The 22,422-nt window shown below is 42.4% G+C and overlaps 1 protein-coding gene across 3 annotated transcripts in view; it reads right to left on the bottom strand.

Moving 5' to 3' along the window:
• The window catches only part of col4a5 (collagen, type IV, alpha 5 (Alport syndrome)), a 257,193-nt gene that overhangs the window by 26,281 nt on the left and 208,490 nt on the right, over positions 1–22,422 (bottom strand). For all 3 annotated transcript variants that reach the window (XM_060832454.1, XM_060832453.1, XM_060832455.1), the window contains 3 exons: positions 9,206–9,339; positions 3,050–3,122; positions 632–703 (listed from right to left, as the gene is read on the bottom strand). In XM_060832454.1, the coding sequence (XP_060688437.1) occupies positions 632–703; positions 3,050–3,122; positions 9,206–9,339 (279 nt within the window). The remainder of the gene's footprint in view (positions 1–631; positions 704–3,049; positions 3,123–9,205; positions 9,340–22,422) is intronic.

Genomic DNA, 22,422 nt, shown 5'->3' with positions numbered 1-22,422 from the left:
CATTATCACAGGAAATTTTGCCCTCTTAACTGCAACACTCAACATTACCCCATATTAGGCAATTTTAAAACATATTTTGTTGTGAAACCGGTGAATGGATATCCAATGCTAGAAGGGCTCATGCCCGAAACATCGACTCTCCTGCTCTTTGGATGCTGCCTGACCTGCTGCGTTTTTCCAGCAACACATTTTCAGCTCTGATCTCCAGCATCTGCAGACCTCACTTTCTCCTGTGTCAATAGGCCAGATGCCAACACTTGTCCTTTGAGGAGATGCTGGGGATCATGTGTCACCAGTGACCCAGTGAAGTTAACCCCTCATTGATTATTGAATCCTCCTGGTCTTCATCCCATGGGATCCTGTCAGTCCGTGGTCTCAGCCTTAATGGAAGGGAGTGTTGGTGGGCTGTGTAATAGTTGATTGGTTCACCATTGCATATTTTCAGCCCAACGTTTAAATAACCCCTATATAACATTTACGTGCAGAGTTCACTGGTTCATTTACGCAGCCATGTCTATTAAACATTAGCAAATATTAAACAGCTGCAGTTCCACAACTGTATCAGAGATGTTAATTTTTGAGAGGAATGTAAGAAGGCCAAGAGTAAATAATCAAGAAAATCAAAACCTACCTCGAGGGCCAGGTGAGCCCCTATCACCTGGCAAACCCTTAGCACCGGGAGACCCAGGAGATCCTTTCATTCCTGTGAAGTAAATGAGAGTGTGATGAAAACTAGCCTTCTGATGGGAATGAATATTTAATTAGTATATCATACATTGTACATACATATGCAGAGCACTTCAACAGCCAATTACAATGACATCTCAAGTTGATTGCTACAAATCTTTTAACTTTGTGAACAGACAAGAAAGGTCCTCCCAACTGTGACCATCATGTGAACCTTCCTGGTGACTGTTATTCAATGACCATGTTGTTTCTTATTTTTCAGAACCATATGCATTTCATAACATATGCGTCAGAATTGGCTAGAAACACTCAGTAGATCAGAAAACCACTGCAGAGAAAGAAACAGAGTTATAATCAATCAGTGCATCACTTCTGATGAACGTTTGTTGACCTGAAACACTGGGCAGTTTAAGGGAGGCAACAAGGGTTTGCTCATTGGATGCAGGGCCAGCAACAGAAGATCCACCGAACTAAGCTCCATTTAGGCCGCAACATAGGTAGCAGTGGACTTTCTGTGGGATCAGTGCCCAAGGGAGAGGCAGGGGTTGGAGCTGCTGTCTCCAGCTGATACTACATCCAACTCAAACCCAGATACAGGCAAATGATGGAAGAGGGAGTATAATGGAAATCAGTAGCAAGGATAATGATGTGGCTCTCAAAGGACAGTCTCTTGCCCAATGGTTGGTCCCTCAGTCAGGCCCTTCTAAATGAGGAGTAACCCTGGAAGTGAGCAAGCAACTCTTAAAGGGCTTACTTTTGGTTTTGCCCATGGTAATCATCTGCCTGCCACTGAATAAATGCCAGAATGAAGTTCCTAAATAGACATTAATTGCCTTCCACATATTTCCTGGGGCAGTACTGGGATGTAACAGCCTCCCACCTGTATAAATGTCCTCACTATCAATCTTGCCACAGAGTAGAGCATTACATTTGTCCTATTAACTGTGACCCTCTCTCCACAGATCCTGCTTAACCCAATGACAGCTTCCAGCATTTTCTTTTTTTTTTCAGATTTCCAATCCCTATCTTATTTTGCTTTAATCCCACTCAATAATGCGCAAGGTTTCAAATAAAAGACTTTGCCAGCCCTGCAGTTAAGAGCCATTTTATGAGCTAGTTGCTATGGGAGTACACACTGGAAATTCACATTGTTGTGCCATAATTTTCCACAGAGTCATGGACAACATGTACCCAATCTTTCTGTAAGGGCAATTACTGGCCAAAGCCTCCAATGGAGCACAAGCATAAAATTATCGCCAATACTTGATTCTACTTATCCCAATTCCAATCCTCAGGATGTTTATTTATATCTTTCACTGTGCTCTTAACATTCACCACAAAGAGCTTTATATTTCTTAAACAAAAATTCAGCAAGAATGTTCACGTGTCAGATTTGGACCAATTAAATGGTTCAGTGTAAATTGAGGTTAGCCACAGTTCACTGACAGTGTGTGTGTGTGAGAGAGTGAGTGTATGTGTGTGAGTGTGTGTGAGTGGGAGTGTGTGAGTGAGAGTGTGTGAATGAGTGTGCGTGAGTGTGGGTGTGGGTGTGAGTGTGTGAATGAGTGTGTGTGTGTGTGTGTGTGTGTGTGTGTGTGTGTGTGTGTGTATTTGACTCCCACTCCAGAATCTGAAGCACATAATTTAGGCTGATAGCACCATTGACAGTGCAGCCCGACAATGAACTGTCTCTCAGATAAGATGCTATAGCAAAAACCTGTCTACCCTCGCAGATGAATGTAAAATATCCCCACTGCAGTATTTTGAAAAGGAGCAGGAGAATCCTCTCCAGTAGCCAGGCCAGTATTAGTCACCACATCAGATTCATAGAATCTCATAGAATGACTGCCGTGGCATGTCATAGAATCCCTACAGTGTGGAAAGTGGTCATTCAGCCCATCAAGTCTTCACCAGCCCTCCAAAGAGCATCCCACCCAGATCTACCTTATTTCCACAACGCTACATTTCCCATGGCCAATCCACCTAACCTGTACAGCTTTGCACTTGCAGGAGGAAATTGGAGCACCCGGAGAAAACCCACACAGACAGTCATCCAAGGCTAGAATCAAACTCGGGTCCCTGATGCTGTGATGCAGCAGTGCTAACCACTGGGCCACAGTGCTGTGATTACCTTTCCATTATCTTAACCTCATTTTGTGATCTTGCAGTGTGCAAACTGATGATCATCTTTCTTCAATAACAAGAAGAAGATGATAATAAATTGCCTTCAGCAGGCGACCCCCACTGTTGGGGTGACGTATGCTGGGGGACCTCCACAGCTCCAGGGGCCTAGAGGCCCCATTGAGGTCAAACTTTCTGCCCCAAATAAGGTCAGGGAAGATGTTGGTGCCTCCACTCTTACCTGGAAAGCCTGGCAGGCCTGCTGGACCTGGGTCGCCTTTTTGTCCTGTGAAGCCCGGTTGTCCTGGGCCACCCTGAAAGAAAGACAACAAACAGTTCTAACAATGGAAGGGATAAGCAGTTAAAATGGGCTGGATTTTTATCAACCCTTTGGACATAGGCTAGGAAGTGGGATGTGGAGGGGCTTATGGGGGAGCAGAGTACAATGATGAATGAGGGGTGGACTGTCCGTCATCTTCCATCCAGCCATTCTGAAGAAGGGTCACTGGACCCAAAATGCTAACTCTGCTTTTCTCCACAGATGCTGCTAGGCCTGAGTTTTCCACCATTAACAGCTGAGGCCTCCAGCACGTGAGGGAGAGACTGACTAATGAATTGTGGTGGCCCTCCTGTGGACGTTGGAAGGGGAAACCTTGACCTTAATTTGGGACTCATGGCACAGAAGTGGGTGGACTAAGCTGTGGCAACATGTCAAACCTCCCTCACCGACATTCCCGCCTTCTGTGAAGTCCTATTGGCCCCAGTGCCTCCTGAATCCCACTTTCCTGGCCAGAAGGAGCCTGCTCGAAAGGCACCCTATTAAATGGAGGAGGAGGGGGTGTGTGTTTGTGGGGGAGGGGAACTGGGTGGGGTGGGGTGACAGCCAAGGTCTCATGATGCTTCTCGGCTGCTGGCCCTCAGATTGGACAGCACCCCTTAAGGTGGGCACTGGTCTTTAAAGGGTTGGGAGGGTCACAACAACTGACTAATTGTAAAGACAGCTGTAAAGTTGTGGCTGAGGAAAGTATAACTGACAACGAGGGAGCCGTCCCAAGCTTTTAGGATTGTTCTTTGACTCCATCAATTCCACATTGATGAAGTCAGAAGTTGTATTTATTTAATATGATTGTGAGTATGTCACCAATACCATGTGTTCAGAGCAGCTTATTTTCACAAAGGGAGCATAAAACAGGTGGGATGCAGCTCACTAGCATATAAGGCATTTGTTGCCCACATGGACATCTAAATGAAAAAAGGCCCAGTCATGATGGGAATAAAATAAACTGTGTAGTTGTCTGTAAGAGCACTTCTGGATATAAAAGAACTAAAGAAAAGACTCTGTGAATATGTTGGTCAGATTGGGTGCAGACCATCTGACATGCAAAATAGATACCTTCACTCTTGCAACTCATAACAGCTACTAAAGCTCTTGGTTTTTATGTTGCATTAATCATTTTCTTCATTTTATTAATCCCAATGTTATGCATTAAAATTAATTCAACAGAGAAGACACACTGACTGATATACACCAGTAGAATTGTGATATTAGAATATTGGTTACTTTATAAATATATTCAACAATTTCTCCATTGGGAAAGATTTTCAAAGTCACAGAAACACAGCACTGTGGTCACTCAGCCCATCGTGTCTCTGCCAGCCCTCAGAATAAAGCAATTTGCTTTGTGCCAAATCCATCTTCTCTCTGCAACTCTGCACTTTCTCACTTTTCAGATGACAGTCTGAATTGTTCAATTGAACCTGCCACCAGCAACCTGCCTCCATCAAATGCTCAGGCAGTACATTCAGACCTTAACCACTCCTTGCATGAGAAATAAAATCTTCTTCTGGCATTTTTGTTTCTTTTACCGATTACTTTAAATCTCTTGTTCTTTCCCACTGCATGAGTACAAAATTTCTTTCTATTTGTTCTGTCCAGACTCATCATGACTCTGAAAATCTCAATCAAATGCTTTCTCAGCCTTCTTTTCTCCAAGGTGAAGTTACTTCATAACTGAATTTCATGATCCATGGAACCTTGCTCATGAATATTTTCTAATCTGTCTCCAGTGCTGTTCTATCTTTAATAAAGTGCAGTGCCTGAAGTGAGACCAAATACTCGCTGGTTCAGCATTGTATACAAATTCACAACACAGTATGAACATAGGACAGTACAGCACAGTACAGGCCCTTCGGCCCACGATGTTGTGCCTAGCATTTATCTTAATCTAAGATCAACCTAACCTACACACCCTTCTATATACTGCCATCCATGTGCTTATCCAGCAGTCGCATAAATGTCTTAGAGAGAATTGTAAGGGATAGGATTTATGAACATCTGGATAGGAATAATGTGATCAAGGATAGACAGCATGGTTTTGTGAAGGGCAGGTCGTGCCTCACAAACCTTATTGAGTTCTTTGAGAAGGTGACCAAGGAAGTGGATGAGGGTAAAGCAGTAGATGTGGTGTATATGGATTTTAGCAAGGCATTCGATAAGGTATCCCATGGTAGGCTAATGCAAAAACTACGGAGGTATGGCATTGAGGGTGCATTAGAGGTTTGGATTAGGAATTGGCTGGCTGGAAGGAGACAGAGGGTAGTAGTTGATGGTATAGGTTCATCTTGGAGTGCAGTTACTAGCGGTGTTCCACAAGAATCTGTTTTGGGACCATTGCTGTTTGTCATTTTTATAAATGACCTAGAGGAGGGGCTTGAAAGCTGGGTGAGCAAGTTTGCGGATGACACGAAAGTCGGTGGAGTTGTGGACAGCGAAGAAGGATGTGGCAGGTTACAGCGGGATATAGATAAGTTGCAGAGCTGGGCAGAAAGGTGGCAAATGGAGTTCAATGTAGCTAAGTGTGAAGTCATTCACTTTGGTAGGAGTAACAAGAAGATGGATTACTGGGCTAATGGTAGGCTACTTGGTAGTGTGGATGAGCAGAGGGATCTTGGTGCCCATGTACACAGATCTCTGAAAGTTGCCACCCAGATAAATAGTGCTGTGAAGAAGGCATATGGTGTACTGGGCTTTATTGGTAGAGGAATTGAGTTCCGGAGTCCTGACGTCATGTTGCAGTTGTATAAGACTCTGGTGCGGCCTCATCTGGAGTATAGTGTGCAGTTTTGGTCGCCATACTATAGGAAGGATGTGGAGGCATTGGAACGTGTGCAGAGGAGGTTTACCAGGATGTTGCCTGGCATGGTAGGAAGATCGTATGAGGAAAGGCTGAGGTACTTGGGGCTGTTCTCATTGGAGAAAAGAAGGTTTAGGGGAGATTTGATAGAGGTGTACAAGATGATTAGGGGTTTAGATAGGGTTGACAGTGAGAACCTTTTTCCGCTAATGGAGTCAGCTGTTACTAGGGGACACAGCTTTAAATTAAGGGGTGGTAGGTATAGGACAGATGTAAGGGGTAGATTCTTTACTCAGCGGGTTGTGAGTTCATGGAATGCCCTGCCAGTAACAGTGGTGGACTCTCCCTCTTTATGGTCATTTAAGCGGGCATTGAATAAGCATATGGAGGTTATTGGGCTAGTGTAGGTTAGGTAGGCTTTGGTCGGCGCAACATCGAAGGCCGAAGGGTCTGCACTGCGCTGTATTTTTCTATGTTCTATGTTCTATGTCCCTAATGTCTCTGACTCTACCACCACTGATGGCAGTGCATTGTGCACACTCACCACTCTGCATAAAGAACCCACCTCTGACATCTCTCCTATACCTTCGTCCAATCACCTTAAAATGATAAGCCCTCATGACAGCCATTTGTGCCCTGGAAAAAATCTCTGGCTATCTACTCAATCTATGCTTCTCGTTACTTTGTACACCTCTATTAAGTCACCTCTCTTCCTTCTTCACTCCAGGGTGAAAAGCCCGAGCTTACTCAACCTCTCTTCATAAGACAAGCCCCCAGTCTAGGCAGCATCCTGGTAAATCTCCTCTCCACCCTCTCTAAAGGATCTACATATTTCTTATAATGAGGAGACCAGAAATGTATCCAATATTCCAAATGTGGTCTAACCAAGGTTTTCTAGAGCTGCAGCAAAACCTTGCAACTCTTAAACTCAATCCCCTTGTTAATGAAAGCCAAAACATCATACGCCTTCTTAACAACCCTATCGACTTGGGTGGCAACTCCAAGGAATCTATGTACGTGGACCCCAAGATCCCGCTGTTCCTCCACACTGCCAAGAATCCTATGTTTAATCCTGTATTCAGCATTCAAATTCGACATTCCAAAATAAATCACTTTGCATTTATCCAGGTTGAACTCCATCTGCCACTTCTCAGCCCAGCTCTGTATTCTGTCAATGTCTTGTTGCAGCCTGCAACAGCCCTCAACAACACCACCGACCTTTGTATCATCGGCAAACTTACTAATCCACCCTTCTACTTCTTCATCCAAGTCATTTATAAAAACTAAACAGAGCAGAGGCCCAAGAACTGATCCCTGCAGGACACCAATGGTCACCACCCTCCAGGCAGAATACTTTCCATCCACTACCACTTGCTATCTTCTTTCGGCCAGCCAATTCTGTATCCAGACAGCCAAATTTTCCTGTATTCTATACCTCCTAACTTTCTGGATGAGCCTACCATGGGGAACCTTATCAAGTGCCTTCCTGAAATGCTTTATTAACTGGGTTCTTCCATCTTAAATGTTTTAAATAATTTTGTAATATCATATTGAAGATTGGACGGTTAGTGTGTGAAGAGCATAGACAGTCTGGTTTCCCACCTTGGACTAGTGCGAAAAGATGTAAATATCATTCTGAGCACTTTTTGGTAGATTCTGAGGGAGTATATTAGAAATTGTTAGATATTTATGTTTACTTTCACATCCAAACACTGCACTTCCATATGCAGGAAATTATTTGTTCTTCCTATTTAGCTCAGTAGGAAGGAACTGACCACTTGACTGTTCTCTAATCTTCCACTCACATTCTCTAGCAATTTGGCAATTCAGACTTAATCTGAAGCTTTTCTATTATTTTTATTCACTTGTAGGATGTGGGCATTGCTGGCTGGCCAACATTTATTGCCCGTTCCTTGTTGCCCTTGAGAAGGTGATGGTGAGCTGCCTTCTTGAACAACTGCAGTCTACCTGCTGTGGTTAGACCTACAATACCATTAGGGAGGGAATTCCAGGATTTTGACCAAGCAACAGTGAAGGAACATTTCCAAGTTGGGATGCTGAGTAGTTTGGAGGGGAACTTGCAGGTGGTGGTATTCCCATGTATCCACAGCCCTTGTCCTTCTAAATGCAAGTGATAGCATGTTTGGAAGTTCTATCTCAGGATCTTGGCTGAATTTTTGCAGTGCATCTTGTAGATAATATACACTGCTGCTACTGAGTGTCAGTGGCCGAGGGAGTGAATGCTTGTGTGTGGTGTCAAACAAGCAGACTTCTTTGTCCTAGATGGTGCCAAGATTCTTGAGTTTTGTTGGAGCTGCAGCCATCCAGGCAAATAGGGAATATTCCTGACCTGATCTTGTAACCACTATGTTTATGTGGCAAGTCCAGTTGAGCTTCTAGTTAATGGTAACCCCTAGGATGTTGACAGTATGGGACTCAGTGATGGTAACACCAATGAATGTAAAGGGGCAGTGATTGGATTGACTCTTATTGGAGATGGTCATTGCCTGCTATTTGTGTGGTGTGAATATAACTTGCCACTTGTCAGTCCAAGCCTGCATATTGTCCAGATCTTGTTAAATTTGAACATGGACTGCATTTAAATCTAAGAAGTCGCGAATGGTGCTGAACATTATATAATCATTGGCAACATCCCCTCTTCTGACCTTATGATAAAGGGAAGGTCAGTGATGAAGCAGCTGAAGATGGTTGGGTCTAGGACACTCCTCTGAAAAACTCCTGTGGAGATGTCCTGGAGCTGAGATGACTGACCTTCAATAGCCATGACCAATGCAAAACAATGATGTCAATCATCATCGGGCGGTATGGTGGCTCAGTGGTGTGGGGTGACACAGTGGCTCAGTGATTAGCACAGCTACCTCACAGTGTCAGGGACCCCAGTTTGAACCCTGCCCGCGCGACATTCTGTGTGGAGTTTGCACATGCTCACTGTGTCTGTGTGGGTTTTTTTGGTTTCCTCACACAATCCAAAGATCTGCAGGTCAGGTGAATTGGCCACGCTAAATTGCCCATGGTGTTAGATGCATTAGTCAGGGGTAAATACAAGGTAGGGGAATGGGTCTGGGTGGGTTACTCTTTGGAGGATCAGTGTGGACTTGTTGGACTGAAGGGCCTGTTTCCATACTGTAAGGAATCTAATCTAATAATTTTTCTTCAGCTTTTTAACCAAGAGTTGAAACAAGAGAAACTTACACAAGGTTCAGTGATCATGGTTAAGAACACACATCAAATTCTTCACTTACTGGCTGTCCTGGTGGTCCAATGTCTCCTTTTATTCCAGGGAACCCTGGTGACCCTGGAAGACCAGGATTGCCTTTTTCTCCTTTGATACCCCCAAACCCTGGTGGGCCTCGTGGACCCACTGGACCTTGTGGGCCTTGAAATCAGAAAAAAAAATGTCTTTAGATATTAATATAGCTGCATTAACAGTCTTTAGTTAAGTTTCGCTCTAGTCTCATATTGGACAGTTATTTCACCAAACTATAATTACAGTTCCCAGAGTTAGGTACAAGATAAACAAAGGGTAAATCCAGATTGCATCTTATTAAAAGTCAAATCCACCACACAGGAGTTGTAAACTATTTGCATTTTCCTCAGTATTCCCCCATCTCTTATGAATTGACAGATCTTTCCTTATCCTACTTGTACTCGCAATCCTTCATTTACTAATCAAACATACCATTCTTCCTGTACTAATGTAAAGTCATTGCAAAAGAGGAATGAAGTTCCAAGTCTGACCTTTTTCTTAGCTAGTGTATATTCTTTCGCAGGGAACACTGCATTATGATCAGGAGGTGGAATGCTGTGTAGCTTTTCATATCCAGGACCCCGAGCTATTGAGGTCAGTTATAACTCCCAATGCAATTACAGGGAATTGTGGAACGACACAACTCATTAAGAAGTTGTTCAACTCATAGTCCCTGGCAATGCTGGCTCTTTGAAAGAGCAATCCCTTCCCTCATAGCCGTGCAAAACTTCTCCTTCAACTACTTGTCTAATTTCCTTTCGAAGATTTGAAAAAATGAGTTATAATGGTTGATGTTATTGATTATACCTCTGTACTCGACATGTAAATATCATTTGTTCATGTAATTGCTCTCATGCAAGACCAGATTATTATTGGCAGACCTGCAAAGATACTGGTACATATATAAAAGATACTGGTACATATATAAAAGTGATACTGTAAGTGTGAACTTGTCATGAAGTGTAAATGGTAGCTGCTCCAGGTAAATGGGGTGCAGCTACAAAAATGTCTGATTTTATAAGTAACCTCCCTTCCTTCACTCATCCATTAACTTCTGAAATAATCACAAATTTCTTTTTATTGAATGTACTTAATGATGATGCAAATCCATGGCTCTGTAGCAAAGACAATTCCAAAGATTCACATTCTTTTAATTGGAAATTAGATTCTCAAACATTCACTGAAACCAATCACTTGGCCACATATGATTATGAAGTCATGTCAGGTCTCATAAACAAAAGGCTACACCACACAAGCTCCCATTACTTCTTTCTCCATCATGCATTTGTCCTTTTCCTGAAATATTCCCGCTCTATTTTTCCACCTTCCCATGACTGATGCTGTTATTTTCCCTTCTTTTTCTTTGTCCTTCCACCCCTTCCCTTCATGTGGCTATTAGACTTTCCCTTCTTCAGCCCTCTGCCCCAGTGCCAATCCCTGGTGCTCTCTTTCTCTACCATATTTTAATTTTCATATTTTAATAGAAGACTCAGAGCAAATGCAATACATTACAATGGTCCACACATTCAACAATGAAGCAGAACAAAATATATCAATGAGATATTTACTTGTAAAGAACATAATTACAATCCAAGTTAAGAATTCTTATCGCTTGGCACACTTTTCAATTCAGAATAATGTTTATAAGGAATCTGCCCAGATATTAAAAATGTAATGGGTAATAGCTTCACCAATTAAGCATCTTGTATAGCCTGACCTCTTCAAAAGTATCCTGTACAGAGTTAAAACAATCCATTTCACAAAGTTGTAGTACCTTGTTTTATAAAAGAAGCATTAAAACAGAAGTTATTTATAAGAAATCTGTACACAGATGGCAAGACTTTGAGAGAGCCTTGAGTATTCATCATAAGTAAATTCTTAAAAGGGGTAATCACTCAAAAGTCAGAATCAAGGGCAAAACATATCCACTGTTCTTCTCCTCGTGGGAAAATTATAAACAAAAAACTCTTGATCTAGTTTATCTCAGCTAGTTCCACCCTTCCAAGTTTGTTGAGTGACAGAAACAATATTGAAGCTACAAATGCTTTTTTTTTGCATGGGGAAGTAAAGTCAGTGGCAATTTTCACATGATTGAAAACATTCAAATGAAGGTGCTTTTCCCAATTGGTGCAAGATGTTCTCAGGAGTCCTTCACCATTTCTATTGTCTTAAAAATGCAAGATGTTTAATTTGCAAATAAAAGTATAGCAGTACTGTAACATTAATGATTTTACCAGAACAATTAAGGCAGATTGTTCTTTATTAATATTTCAATGCTTTCAATTCATTAGTCATTACTTCTCCACATGGCACTCATCATATTTGTTATTCCCCCAAGAGTTACATGGTTAATTCCACCACCTTGAAAACACTCACAGTATGCCAAATAGCAACCACTTACAGAGTTAAAAATCTAACCTTGAGGACCTGGGAAGAGTCAAAGTTTAGTAAGATCCAGGGCCATCGTTTGGTGAATCAGTCACATCGCACAATACAGAACGAGAATGCTGGTTAGAAACTTCATTAGCCTGTTACAGGACTATTTCAAAAGCAAAACTCCTCGTGGTTTAAACAAAGAGAGTAACATTTTTGCTTCGTTTATCATGACAAGAACAAGGTTAACCTTTCCACACCTTCTACAAGATTAAAGCTTTTTCTACAAAGGGAATTTGCAGCATTTTTAAAGAAGATAGCAAAGTCTTGTTTGAGCAGGAAGGAATTAAACATGGTTAGTCAATAAAAGTTACTAAGCCAATTATCTAAGGAATTTTAATTTTAGTCAACATTTTTTAAAAAGCATGCAAATAAAGCATTGCTGAAACAGTAGTATATAATATTATAAAATGAGAATTAGATATAATATAAAATTAGTGATAAAAGTAGGTATGCCAAATAACATTACAACTTTGATGAATATATTAAAAACTAGGGTAGGTGGACAGAGTTTTAGTCTCTTGGCGAATCAAGGGAAGTCGGGAGATGATATGAAAGGTGGAAGTAAAACCCAAGATCAGACATAATCATTTAGAATGGCAGAGAAGGAATTATGAACTGAATGATTTACTAGAGCTCTTAATTCTTGTGTTCTTGTGTTAAAAAAGATCAGCTTCAAATGTTGGGACCAAAATTCAATTACCCTTATTGTTAACTGCCACTTAAAACATTTCCTTCGAGTTGAATTTACTGTTGATGACTTTGTCATATCAAGACTTGAGTTCCTCATTCCACTGTTTAACAGTGGCATTCCTGTATATTTTAAACAAATTTGTGCTTCTATTAAAATAACAGAGTGAGGAATTAGCTGCTTTTGTAAATGAATATTGACGGCAGTTTCTACGTATAAGATAATAGACCAGCTGCACTGAATGCCAGCTGTTATTGGGACTGACGGTGCATGACAATATCTGTCACTGCAGAGGGTCAGTTCCATGTACTCTTCTGATGATCAATGATATGATTTCAACACAGGCTATTGGTTGGATCAGAATGGTGTTTCTTCATGTCATTGTGGCTTATTGCAGCACCTGCACCTTTAAGCTAGAATAGAAGATATAAGCTAACCCTTCAGGTCAGTACTGAGGGAATGCAACACTGTTGAAGATGCCTCCTTTTGGATGAGGTATCAAACCGAAGGCCCATCTGCCTCCTTAACAGGACATTAAGGATCCCATTGCATTGTTTGGAACAAAGAGCAATGTATCTCAATCTCCTGTTTAAGATTTATAGATCAATGTTATGATTAAAAGAACACATGCAATTATCAAAATTGGCAAGAAACTTCCCTACATTTCCACTCCTGTCATTGTTCCACATCGTTCCTAAAAACATGAATGCTCATCAGGGCATGGTTCCCTGTGGTTACGTGTGAGTAACAAATAGGGAGACATCAAGGCTAAATTTTCAGGAGACAGAAGCCGACCAATTCTCCCCTTGTGCACCCACGGCACCGAGTCAACTGGACCACTCTGACTAATATTGAAAGCAAGATTAATGCAGCAATTAAACAGCCGACTAAAGTGGGGCATATCACTGTCAAAGAAAATTGCCAGTGGAAAACTCTCAGGATAAGACTGTTCACAACCTGTCTGATTTTGGAAATTAAATCTTACGATATCGTAGAATTGCAGAATTACTATGGTGCAAAAGAAGGTTGTTTGTCCTATGACAACTGCACCAGATCTCTGAAAGAACATTATAACTTTGATTCATTCTCTTGCCTTTTGCCCAGACCCAAGCATATTATTTCTATTCAAATTATAGACTAATGTCCTCCTGAATGCCTTAATTAAACCTGTCTTCACCATATTTCCAGGCATGACATTCCCAAGACAGCTGAAGTGAGAGGAACTTTTTTTCTCACATTGCATTTTCTTCTTTTACAAATCGCTTTAAATCCGCATCCTCTCATTCTCAATCATTTTATGAGTGGGAACTGCTTCTCCCTATCTAGTTTGTCCAGATCCCTCATGTTTTTGAAAGCTTCTATCAAATCTCCACTTGGCCTTCTCTTCTCCCAAGTAAAATCATCCCAACTTTTCTCAACTATCTTCCAAATGGAATTTACATCCCTGAAACCATTCTTGTAATCTCTTCTCCACTCTCTCCAATGCACTCACACTCATGTAGCTTGGCGCCCAGAATTGTACACAGTATTCCAGCTGAAGTTGGATCAGTTCCTTATACAAACAGGTGTTTTCCTGCAGATTTCTTTCTTGGGTTTTTCTCGCAGCTGCCAAGTGACCCCAACTCAGCTACATTTAACTTTCTATCAGCTTTTTGTCTCTTTTGACAAACTTCCACTGCACCACACTCCCAAGACCCATCTACTCATCACACATCAACTTAGTTGCTGCTGAATCCATCTGTCTTACTTGATCTTTTGATGGCCTTGTTCTTGTCAAAGTGCCCTATCTTGTAGTCACTCACACTGACCTTGTTGCTATTCACATCAGCATTTCTGCTGCAAGTGTTGCTAAATCAATCTGACTTTGGAATAAAATATTCACAAGCTTGGGGTGGCATGGTGCTCAGTGGATAGCACTGCTGCCTCACAGTGTGCTAGGAACCCAGGTTCAACTCCAGCCTCAGGTGACTAACTGTGTGGAATTTGCATATTCTCCCTGTGTCTGTGCAGGTTTCCTCCCACAATCCGAAAATGTGCAGATTAGGTGAATGGCCATGATAAATTGCCTATAGTGCAGGTTATTAGTGAGGAGAATGGGTCTGGGAGGGTCAGTGTGGACTTGTTTGGCCGAGTGCCTGTTCTAGTTCTAAATATGAGATTAGGGATAAGATAAATTTAGCTTGGTAGCAGGCTTCACTTCTTTGAAAGAAAATGCTTATTTTGATCATGAAAACTGTACAAAATTAATTTTCCAGAGTTGTAGGATCTGAGAGAATGGAAAGAAGCTCATCAAGGGCAGCCAAGCAGCTGCTGTGCCTCCATGATTAAAGGTCATGGGATCAAAACTAAAGAACAGCATTTGATTTTAATGATTACTACAGAACATTGGACAATTGATACCAACAGGTGACTGCAGGAGGTCTAGAACCTTTGTTGATTTTACTGGAGAATCTCCATTTAAATGACACATTGCAGACTCCCACTCAATAGTTGACCAGATTTCAACCTTTAATGATAGATTCATTCATGCCCTTAAAATGATAGATGGGCAGGAATGGTTAGGCTGTCTGATCTGAAATTTTGCATCCCACCTGTCCAGACCCTCTCCCGCCATGCTTAAAATCAAGAACTATGTTTTTGACATTAAGCCTATGTCAAGAACACAGTCTAGAGGTGTTTACATCAAATCAGTTCTGAGTCCACACTCAGTCAGTTGGCATACCGAAAAAAGTGCAAGTTATCCATTCCTGTGCCCTTTGCTCTGCCTTCAAAGCTCATACCACATTTATTTTTACATTCCTCAGTGGTGCAATCTTACTTTGTTTAAAAATTAACAGAAAGGTACAATTTAGGAAGAGAATGGCCCACTCTTCAAGTTGATGATTGGGCTTCAAATTTCATAGCATTAATTTTGGAGGAACAATGTTGTGTACTATTCGCAAAGGGTGCAGGAATAGTTCAGCTTTTGCTTAAAAAGGAAATGAATATTCACATTATAGTCTATTGTTTAATGCTGTATATATTAGTGCTGTTATAATCCCAACTCATCCAAGTTAATTATTGCTGAAAGATCTAACCTGGAGGACCTGAGGAGGGTCAAGGTTCAACCAAAGGTCATCATTAGATGCGTCAGATATACCATATCACAAAACAAGACTGTTGGTTAGAAACTAAATACAAGCAGTTAAAGTACAACAGCAGTATTTTCAATTTTAGGGGAAAAGGAGGACCCAGCCTTCCCTAAATTAATGTTTAAGATGTTTGATCAAAAACACAATGTTCCATTTCATATTGAGAATTCTGCAACTTGAATCCTCTTCAATCAGCAAAGATCTTCCCTTTAGGTTATTGAAGTGCGTCCAGCAGTACTCAGCTGAGTGGGTGTCATTCAACGTGGCTGTGCATGGCATACTGCACAGCACTGTTTTCCTCAGGGAATGGCCATGTCACCATTATCAGGTGAGAAGCTCAGAAGCAGCAGATTCAATGATGGTAGTGTAATTTAATGTCAAGGGATGAGGATTAGATTCTCTCTTGTTTGAGATGGCAGCTGCCCAGCATTTCTGTGGCCCTAACACAAAAAGGAGGTATAAGAGAAGCAAGAGGAAATGGGGCTTTCTAAAAACTAGTTCATAGGATGTAGACACCTCTGGTCAAACCAGCACTTACTGTCCATTTGGCAATTGTGAATGAATGATGATATAGTTTCAAATCAGGATGACTTTTGTGACTTGGAGGGAATCTTGCAGGTGTCTGTTAAAATGAATTTACTTTTGTTGCTCTTCCATCTGGAAGAAGTCATGGGTTTGGAAAATGCTGTTGCTAGGATCTTGATGAATTAATGCAGTGTATCTTGTAGATGGTGCATACTGTTGCCACTGTGTGTCAGTAGTGAAGGGAGTAAATGTAGAAAGTAGTGGATAGGATGTCAATCTCCTGGATGGTATCAAGCTTCGAGTATTATTGGAGCTGCACCTAACCAGGAACAAGGAATGTATTCCATCACACTCCTGTCTATGCCTTGCAGACACTACACAGCCATTGAAGAGGTAGGAGGTGAGTTACTCTCTGCAGAATTCCTAGCCTCTGACCTGTTTTTGTAGCCATTGAATTTATATGGCTGTTTCAGTTCTGTTTCTGAACAATGGGATCTTCCTTGATGTTGATAATGGGTGATTCAATGATGGTAGTGTAAGTTAATGTCCAGGGATGAGGATTAGATTCTCTCTTGTTTGAGATGGCCACTGCCCAGCATTTCTGTGGCCCTAACATTACTTACCACTTGTCCCACATGTCATGGCAAGCCCGGATATTGTCCAGATCTATCTGCTTGTGAAACCTGAGCTAGTTCAGTATCTGGAGAGTTGTGAGTGGTGCTGAACATTGGCCAATGATCAGCAAATAAGTCCACTTTTGAATTGTGCTGGAGGGAAGGTTCCTGATCACACAGCTGAAGATGGTTGACTCTAGATCATGACATGGAGGAACTTCTGGAGAGATGTGCTGGGGCTGAGATGATTGACTTCCAACAGTCCACAACTATCTTCCTTTGTGACTGGTATAACTCTAATAATGGAGAGTTTTCTCCCAGATTCATTTCAATTCCAATTTTGCTCGGGCTCCTTGAAGCCATATTCTGTTAAATACTGCCTTAATGTCAGGGGCAGTGACTGGAGTCTCTGGAGTTCAACTCTGGTGGCACGGTAGCTCAGGGGTTAGCACTGTTGCCTCACAGCGCCAGGGACATGAGTTGGATTCCCACCTCAGGTGACTGCGTGGAGTTTGCATTCTCCCCATGCCTGCATGGGTTTCCTCCGGGTGCTCCGGTTTCCTCCCACAGTCCAACGATGTCCTGGTCAGGTGAGTTGGCCATGCAAAATTGTCCATAGTGTTAGGTACATTAGTCAGGGGTAAATGTAGGGTATGGATGGGTTACTCTTTGGAGGGTCGGTGTGGACTTAGAGTCATAGAGGAATAGAGCACAGAAACAGACCCTTCGGTCCAACCCATCCATGCCAACCAGATATCCCAACCCAAACTAGATCCACCTGCCAGCACCCGACCCATATCCCTCCAAACCCTTCCTATTCATATACCCATCCAAATGCCCTTTAAATGTTCCAATTGTATCAGCCTCCAAAACTTCCTCTGGCAGCTCATTCCAGACATGTACCACCCTCTGTGTGAAAAAAGTTGTCCTGTCAATCTTTTTTATATCTTTCCCCTCTCACCCTAAACCTATGCCCTCTAGTTTTGGACTCCCCAATCCCAGGGAAAAGACTTTGTCTACTCACCCTATCCATGCCCCGCATAATTTTATAAACCTCTATAAGGTCACCCCTCAGCCTCCTATGCTCCAGGGAAAACAGCCCCAGTCTGTTCAGCCTCTCTCTATAGCTCAAATCCTCCAACCGTGGCAACATCCTTGTACATCTTTTCTAAACCCTTTCAAGTTTCACAACATCTTTCCGATAGGAAGGAGACCAGAATTGCACGCAATATTCCAAAAGTGGCCTAACCAATGTCTAGTGCAGCCGCAACATGACCCCCCAAATCCTGTACTCAATACTCTGACCAATAAAGGAAAGCATATCAAACGCCTTCTTCACTATCCTATCGACCTGCGACTCCACTTCAAGGAGCTATGAACCTGCACTCCAAGGTCTCTTTGTTCAGCAACACTCCCTAGGACTTTACCATTAAGTGTATACGTCCTGCTAAGATTTGCTTTCCCAAAATGTAGCACCTCGCATCTATCTGAATTAAACTCCATCTGCCACTTCTCAGCCCATTGGCCCATCTGGTCAAGATTCTGTTGTAATCTGAGGTAACCCTCTTCGCTGTCCACTACACCTCCAATTTTGGTGTCATCTGCAAACTTACTAACTGTACCTCTTATGCTCGCATCTAAATCATTTATGTAAATGACAAAAAGTAGAGGACTCAACATTGATCCTTGTGGCACTCCACTGGTCACAGGCCTCCACTCTGAAAAACAACCCTCCACCACCACCACCCTCTGACTTCTACCTTTGAGACAGTTCTTTATCCAAGTGGCTAGTTCTCCTTGTATTCCATGAGATCTAACCTTGCTAACCAGTCTACCATGGGGAACCTTGTCGAACGCCTTACTGAAGTCCAAAAAAATCACTATACCGCTCTGCCTTCATCAATCCTCTTTGTTACTTCCCAAAAAAAACTCAATCAAGTTTGTGAGACATGATTTCCCATGCACAAAGCCATTTTGACTATCCCTAATCAGTACTTGCCTTTCCAAATTCATGTACATCCTGCCCTTCAAGATTCCCTCCGACAACTTGCCCACCACCGACATCAGGCTCACTGGTCTATAGTTCTCTGGCTTGTCCTTACCACCCTTCTTAAACAGTGGCACCACGTTAGCCAACCTCCAGTCTTCCGGCACCTCACCTGTGACTATCGATGATACAAATATCTCAGCAAGAGGTCCAGCAATCACTTCTCTAGCTTTCCACTGAGTTCTAGGGTACAGCTGATCAGGTCCTGGGGATTTATCCACTTTATTCATTTCAAGACATCCAGCACTTCCTCCTCTATAATACAGACACTCTATTTCCCTACAGTTTATATCTTCCACATCCTTTTTCACAGTAAAAACTGATGCAAAATACTCATTTAGTATCTTCCCCATTTTCTGCAGCTCCACACAAAGGCCGCCTTGCTGATCTTTGAGAGGCCCTATTCTCTCCCCAGTTACCCTTTTGTCCTTAATATATTTGTAAAACCCCTTTGGATTCTCCTTAATTCTATTTGCCAAAGCTATCTCATGTCCCCTTTTTGCCCTTCTGATTTCCCTCTTAAATATACTCCTACTTCCTTTATACTCTTCTAAGGATTCACTCGATCTATCCTGTCTATATCTTACATCTGCTTCCTTCTTTTTCTTAACCAAACCCTCAATTTCTTTAGCCATCCAGCATTCCCTATAGCTACTAACCTTTCCCTTCACCCTGACAGGAATATACTTTCTCTGGATTCTTGTTATCTCATTTCTGAAGGTTTCCAATTTTCCAGTCGTCCCTTTACCTGCGAACATCTGCCCCCAATCAGCTTTTGAAAGTTCTTGTATAATACGTGTCAAAATTGGCCTTTATCCAATTTAGAACTTTAACTTTTAGATCTGGTCTATCCTTTTCTATCACTATGTTAAATCTAATAAAATTATGGTCGCTGGCCCCAAAGTGCTCCCCCACTGACACCTCAGTCACCTACGCTGCCTTATTTCCCAAGACTTGTTGGGCTGAAGGGCCTGTTTCCATACTGTAGGGAATCTAATCCTTTGGAAGAAAGTGAGGACTACAGACGCTGGAGATCAGAGCTGAAAATGTGTTGCTGGAAAAGCGCAGCAGGTCAGGCAGCATCCAAGGAGCAGGAGAGTCGACGTTTCGAAGAAGGGCTCATGCCCGAAACGTTGACTCTCCTGCTCCGTGGATGCTGCCTGACCTGCTGTGCTCTTCCAGCAATCTAATCCTTTGCCCATATTTGAACCAAGGCTGCAATGAGTGCAGGAGGTGAGTGACCCTGGTGGAACCCAAACTGAGCAGCAGTGAGCAGGTTTGTTGAGTGAATGCTGCTTTGAAAGTACTGTCAATGATCCCTTTTGTTACTTTGCTGATTAGTGTGAGAGTAGATTGATAGGATGGTAAGTGACCAGCTTTGGGTTTGTCCTGCTTTTTGTGTGCGAGACATTCAGAGGTGATTTTCAATATTGCTGAACAGATGCCAGTGTTCGAGTTGCACTGGAGTAACTTGGCTAGGGGTGTGGCAGGTTTTAGAGAATATGCCTTCAGCAGTCTTACTGGAATTGGCTCATAGGCTTGAGGAATGCTACAATAATGGAAACCCTTTCTGCATGGGAAAACTAATTAAAGTTTGTGCCAGTAACCTCAACCCCAATTCTCCATGCACCAATAATTCCACACTTCATTCCTTCACTTTACTGCAGACCTTCACAGTGTCTACTTGGCCCCAGTTCAAATATTAGAGCCTTACATGATGCATATTTTATAAATAAATAAACACAAAATGAAACTCGTCACCCCAGTTCAACCTCTTGCCTGTCTCCCATGTGCCTTTTGTTTACCTTACTAATCCCAAACAGTGTGATCCCAGTGATGCAGCATAGCTAGTTGACGGCTGCTGACTTTCAATGGAGAGATCATAATGCTCTTTGAGGATGACCTTGAGAAGCATTGAGTCTCAGAGGTTTTGATGTCACATTGAATTGTCTTAATATGGGCGATAATGGTCTCGGCTGGCAAATGGGACCTGGTAGAGAGGTAGGATAGGAGTAGAATTGCTTTCAGCCTGAGAGGAGCTGGACTGCAGTGCTGTGATACGCTGCAAGTTCCTTTGAAAACTGATAAACATCACCTTGATGGCAGTAATCTGAGTGTGCATGGTAACAGGTCGAGCAGGCCGGATGTACAAGCTGTGAGGTATGTTGGGGAGACTTGTAACAATATGTAAAGGTGAGGCCATGAAGATATGAATGTTTCATATGAGTCTTGATTGTTAGAAGATTGTAGGTGCGTGAGAGATTCACATGTGGTGAATTGAGCAGTAGGTGAGACAATTGGTGCCATTGGTGGAATATGGCATCTACTCACACCTTGATTACTCATGTACAGTCATTAAATGTCTTCCAGCACTGCAGATAGGTCCTTGGGACTGCATTCCTGGCAGTCACCGCCTTGACTATTTGCTCCCATCACCTTTTGACACTTAGTTTGAATGACCTCTTGTTCCTCCACAGATACAGGACATCGCTCCTTCTTTCTATCTCCATCACTACAATCTTCAATGTAGAGTCTTTAAAAAACCTGGATATTCTTCCTCTCTCATGTTCAGCCATTCATCTCTTTGGTCAGATTTGGCTGACTAAGCACGTGCTCTGGCCACAGTGCAACTCCTCTTTAAGAGGTACTGGCTAGCTTTAATTCATATTAATGCACTGTATATGGGCTCCTTGTGCAAGTGTGGAGCCAGTTGGAGGAGAATTATACTGGCTGCACACAGAGATCATTCTAATATGCAGCAGCACAAAGGTGCTTGTGGGTCACTTTAAACTGAAAGAGTGGGCACTAATTTGACATTTTAATCGTCTTCTCTCTTTTGTTTATTGGATAAGTGGGGGGGAGGGGGAGGAAAGCCACTTCAACTCCATGCACTTTCCCAAATCCAGCGGTGTTCAGATCAATTCTAACTTCCAAAATCTAACTGTGTTTCAGGTGAAGTCATTGGGCAAAATATTCAGTCCTCTAATGCCCCAGCTCCCATGTTTAGTGATGGTGGACCATTTAATTGGGTTGGGCACCATCCTCAGAAGACACATTTCACCAGCTGAGGCCTTTAAATGGGCAATTGATGGCCATTCAAAGATCTTTCCCACCATGGCTGCTATTAATCTTTTGCCCAGCAGGAGACATGTGAAGCAGGGAGCACAACAAGTCAACTCCAGATTTTTTGCTTGTAAGTTCCTGGAGTGGAATGTCTCTCACTCGAGAGTGCTCAGTGCCTGACCGACTTCTGACATCAGAAAGGGTTTGCGGTGGGGCAGTACAGTGATTTTAAGGAGATCAGCTAGGTGGACTTCATAAAATGAGTTCCCTGCTAACCTAGTCCAATCAGGGAGCCCTGCCTGATAGATATAACAGAAGTGTCAGAGGTTCTGTTCACTCTGAGAACTAGCTGTGAGGAAACTGGACCAATGTCAGGTACTGTGCACGTAAACAATGATTTGGTGATGGAATACTGACCTCTGTGGAGTTATTTCAGTGGGAAGAGAGCGGGAACACTTTACAAGGCTTACCCGAGGTCATTTATCTTGATGACGTACTAATAACAGAGAAGATCTATAAAGATCATTTAGAGAATTTAGAGATAGTCCTAAGATATTTCTCCAAGATGGGCATATGCCTTAAAAGAGAAAAATGTGTGCTCCAGGCACCTGGGCTACCTGGGCTACAGAGTCAATGAGACTGGGCTACCCCCATTGGAAGATAAAGTGAAGGCAATCAAAAATGCCCCAGCTCCCACATCTGTACAAG

This window comes from Hemiscyllium ocellatum, chromosome 11 (assembly GCF_020745735.1).
Source record: "Hemiscyllium ocellatum isolate sHemOce1 chromosome 11, sHemOce1.pat.X.cur, whole genome shotgun sequence".
NCBI classification, from domain to species: domain Eukaryota; kingdom Metazoa; phylum Chordata; class Chondrichthyes; order Orectolobiformes; family Hemiscylliidae; genus Hemiscyllium; species Hemiscyllium ocellatum.
Note: the sequence above shows the minus strand (reverse complement) of the source record. Positions and strands in the feature narration are given on the sequence as shown.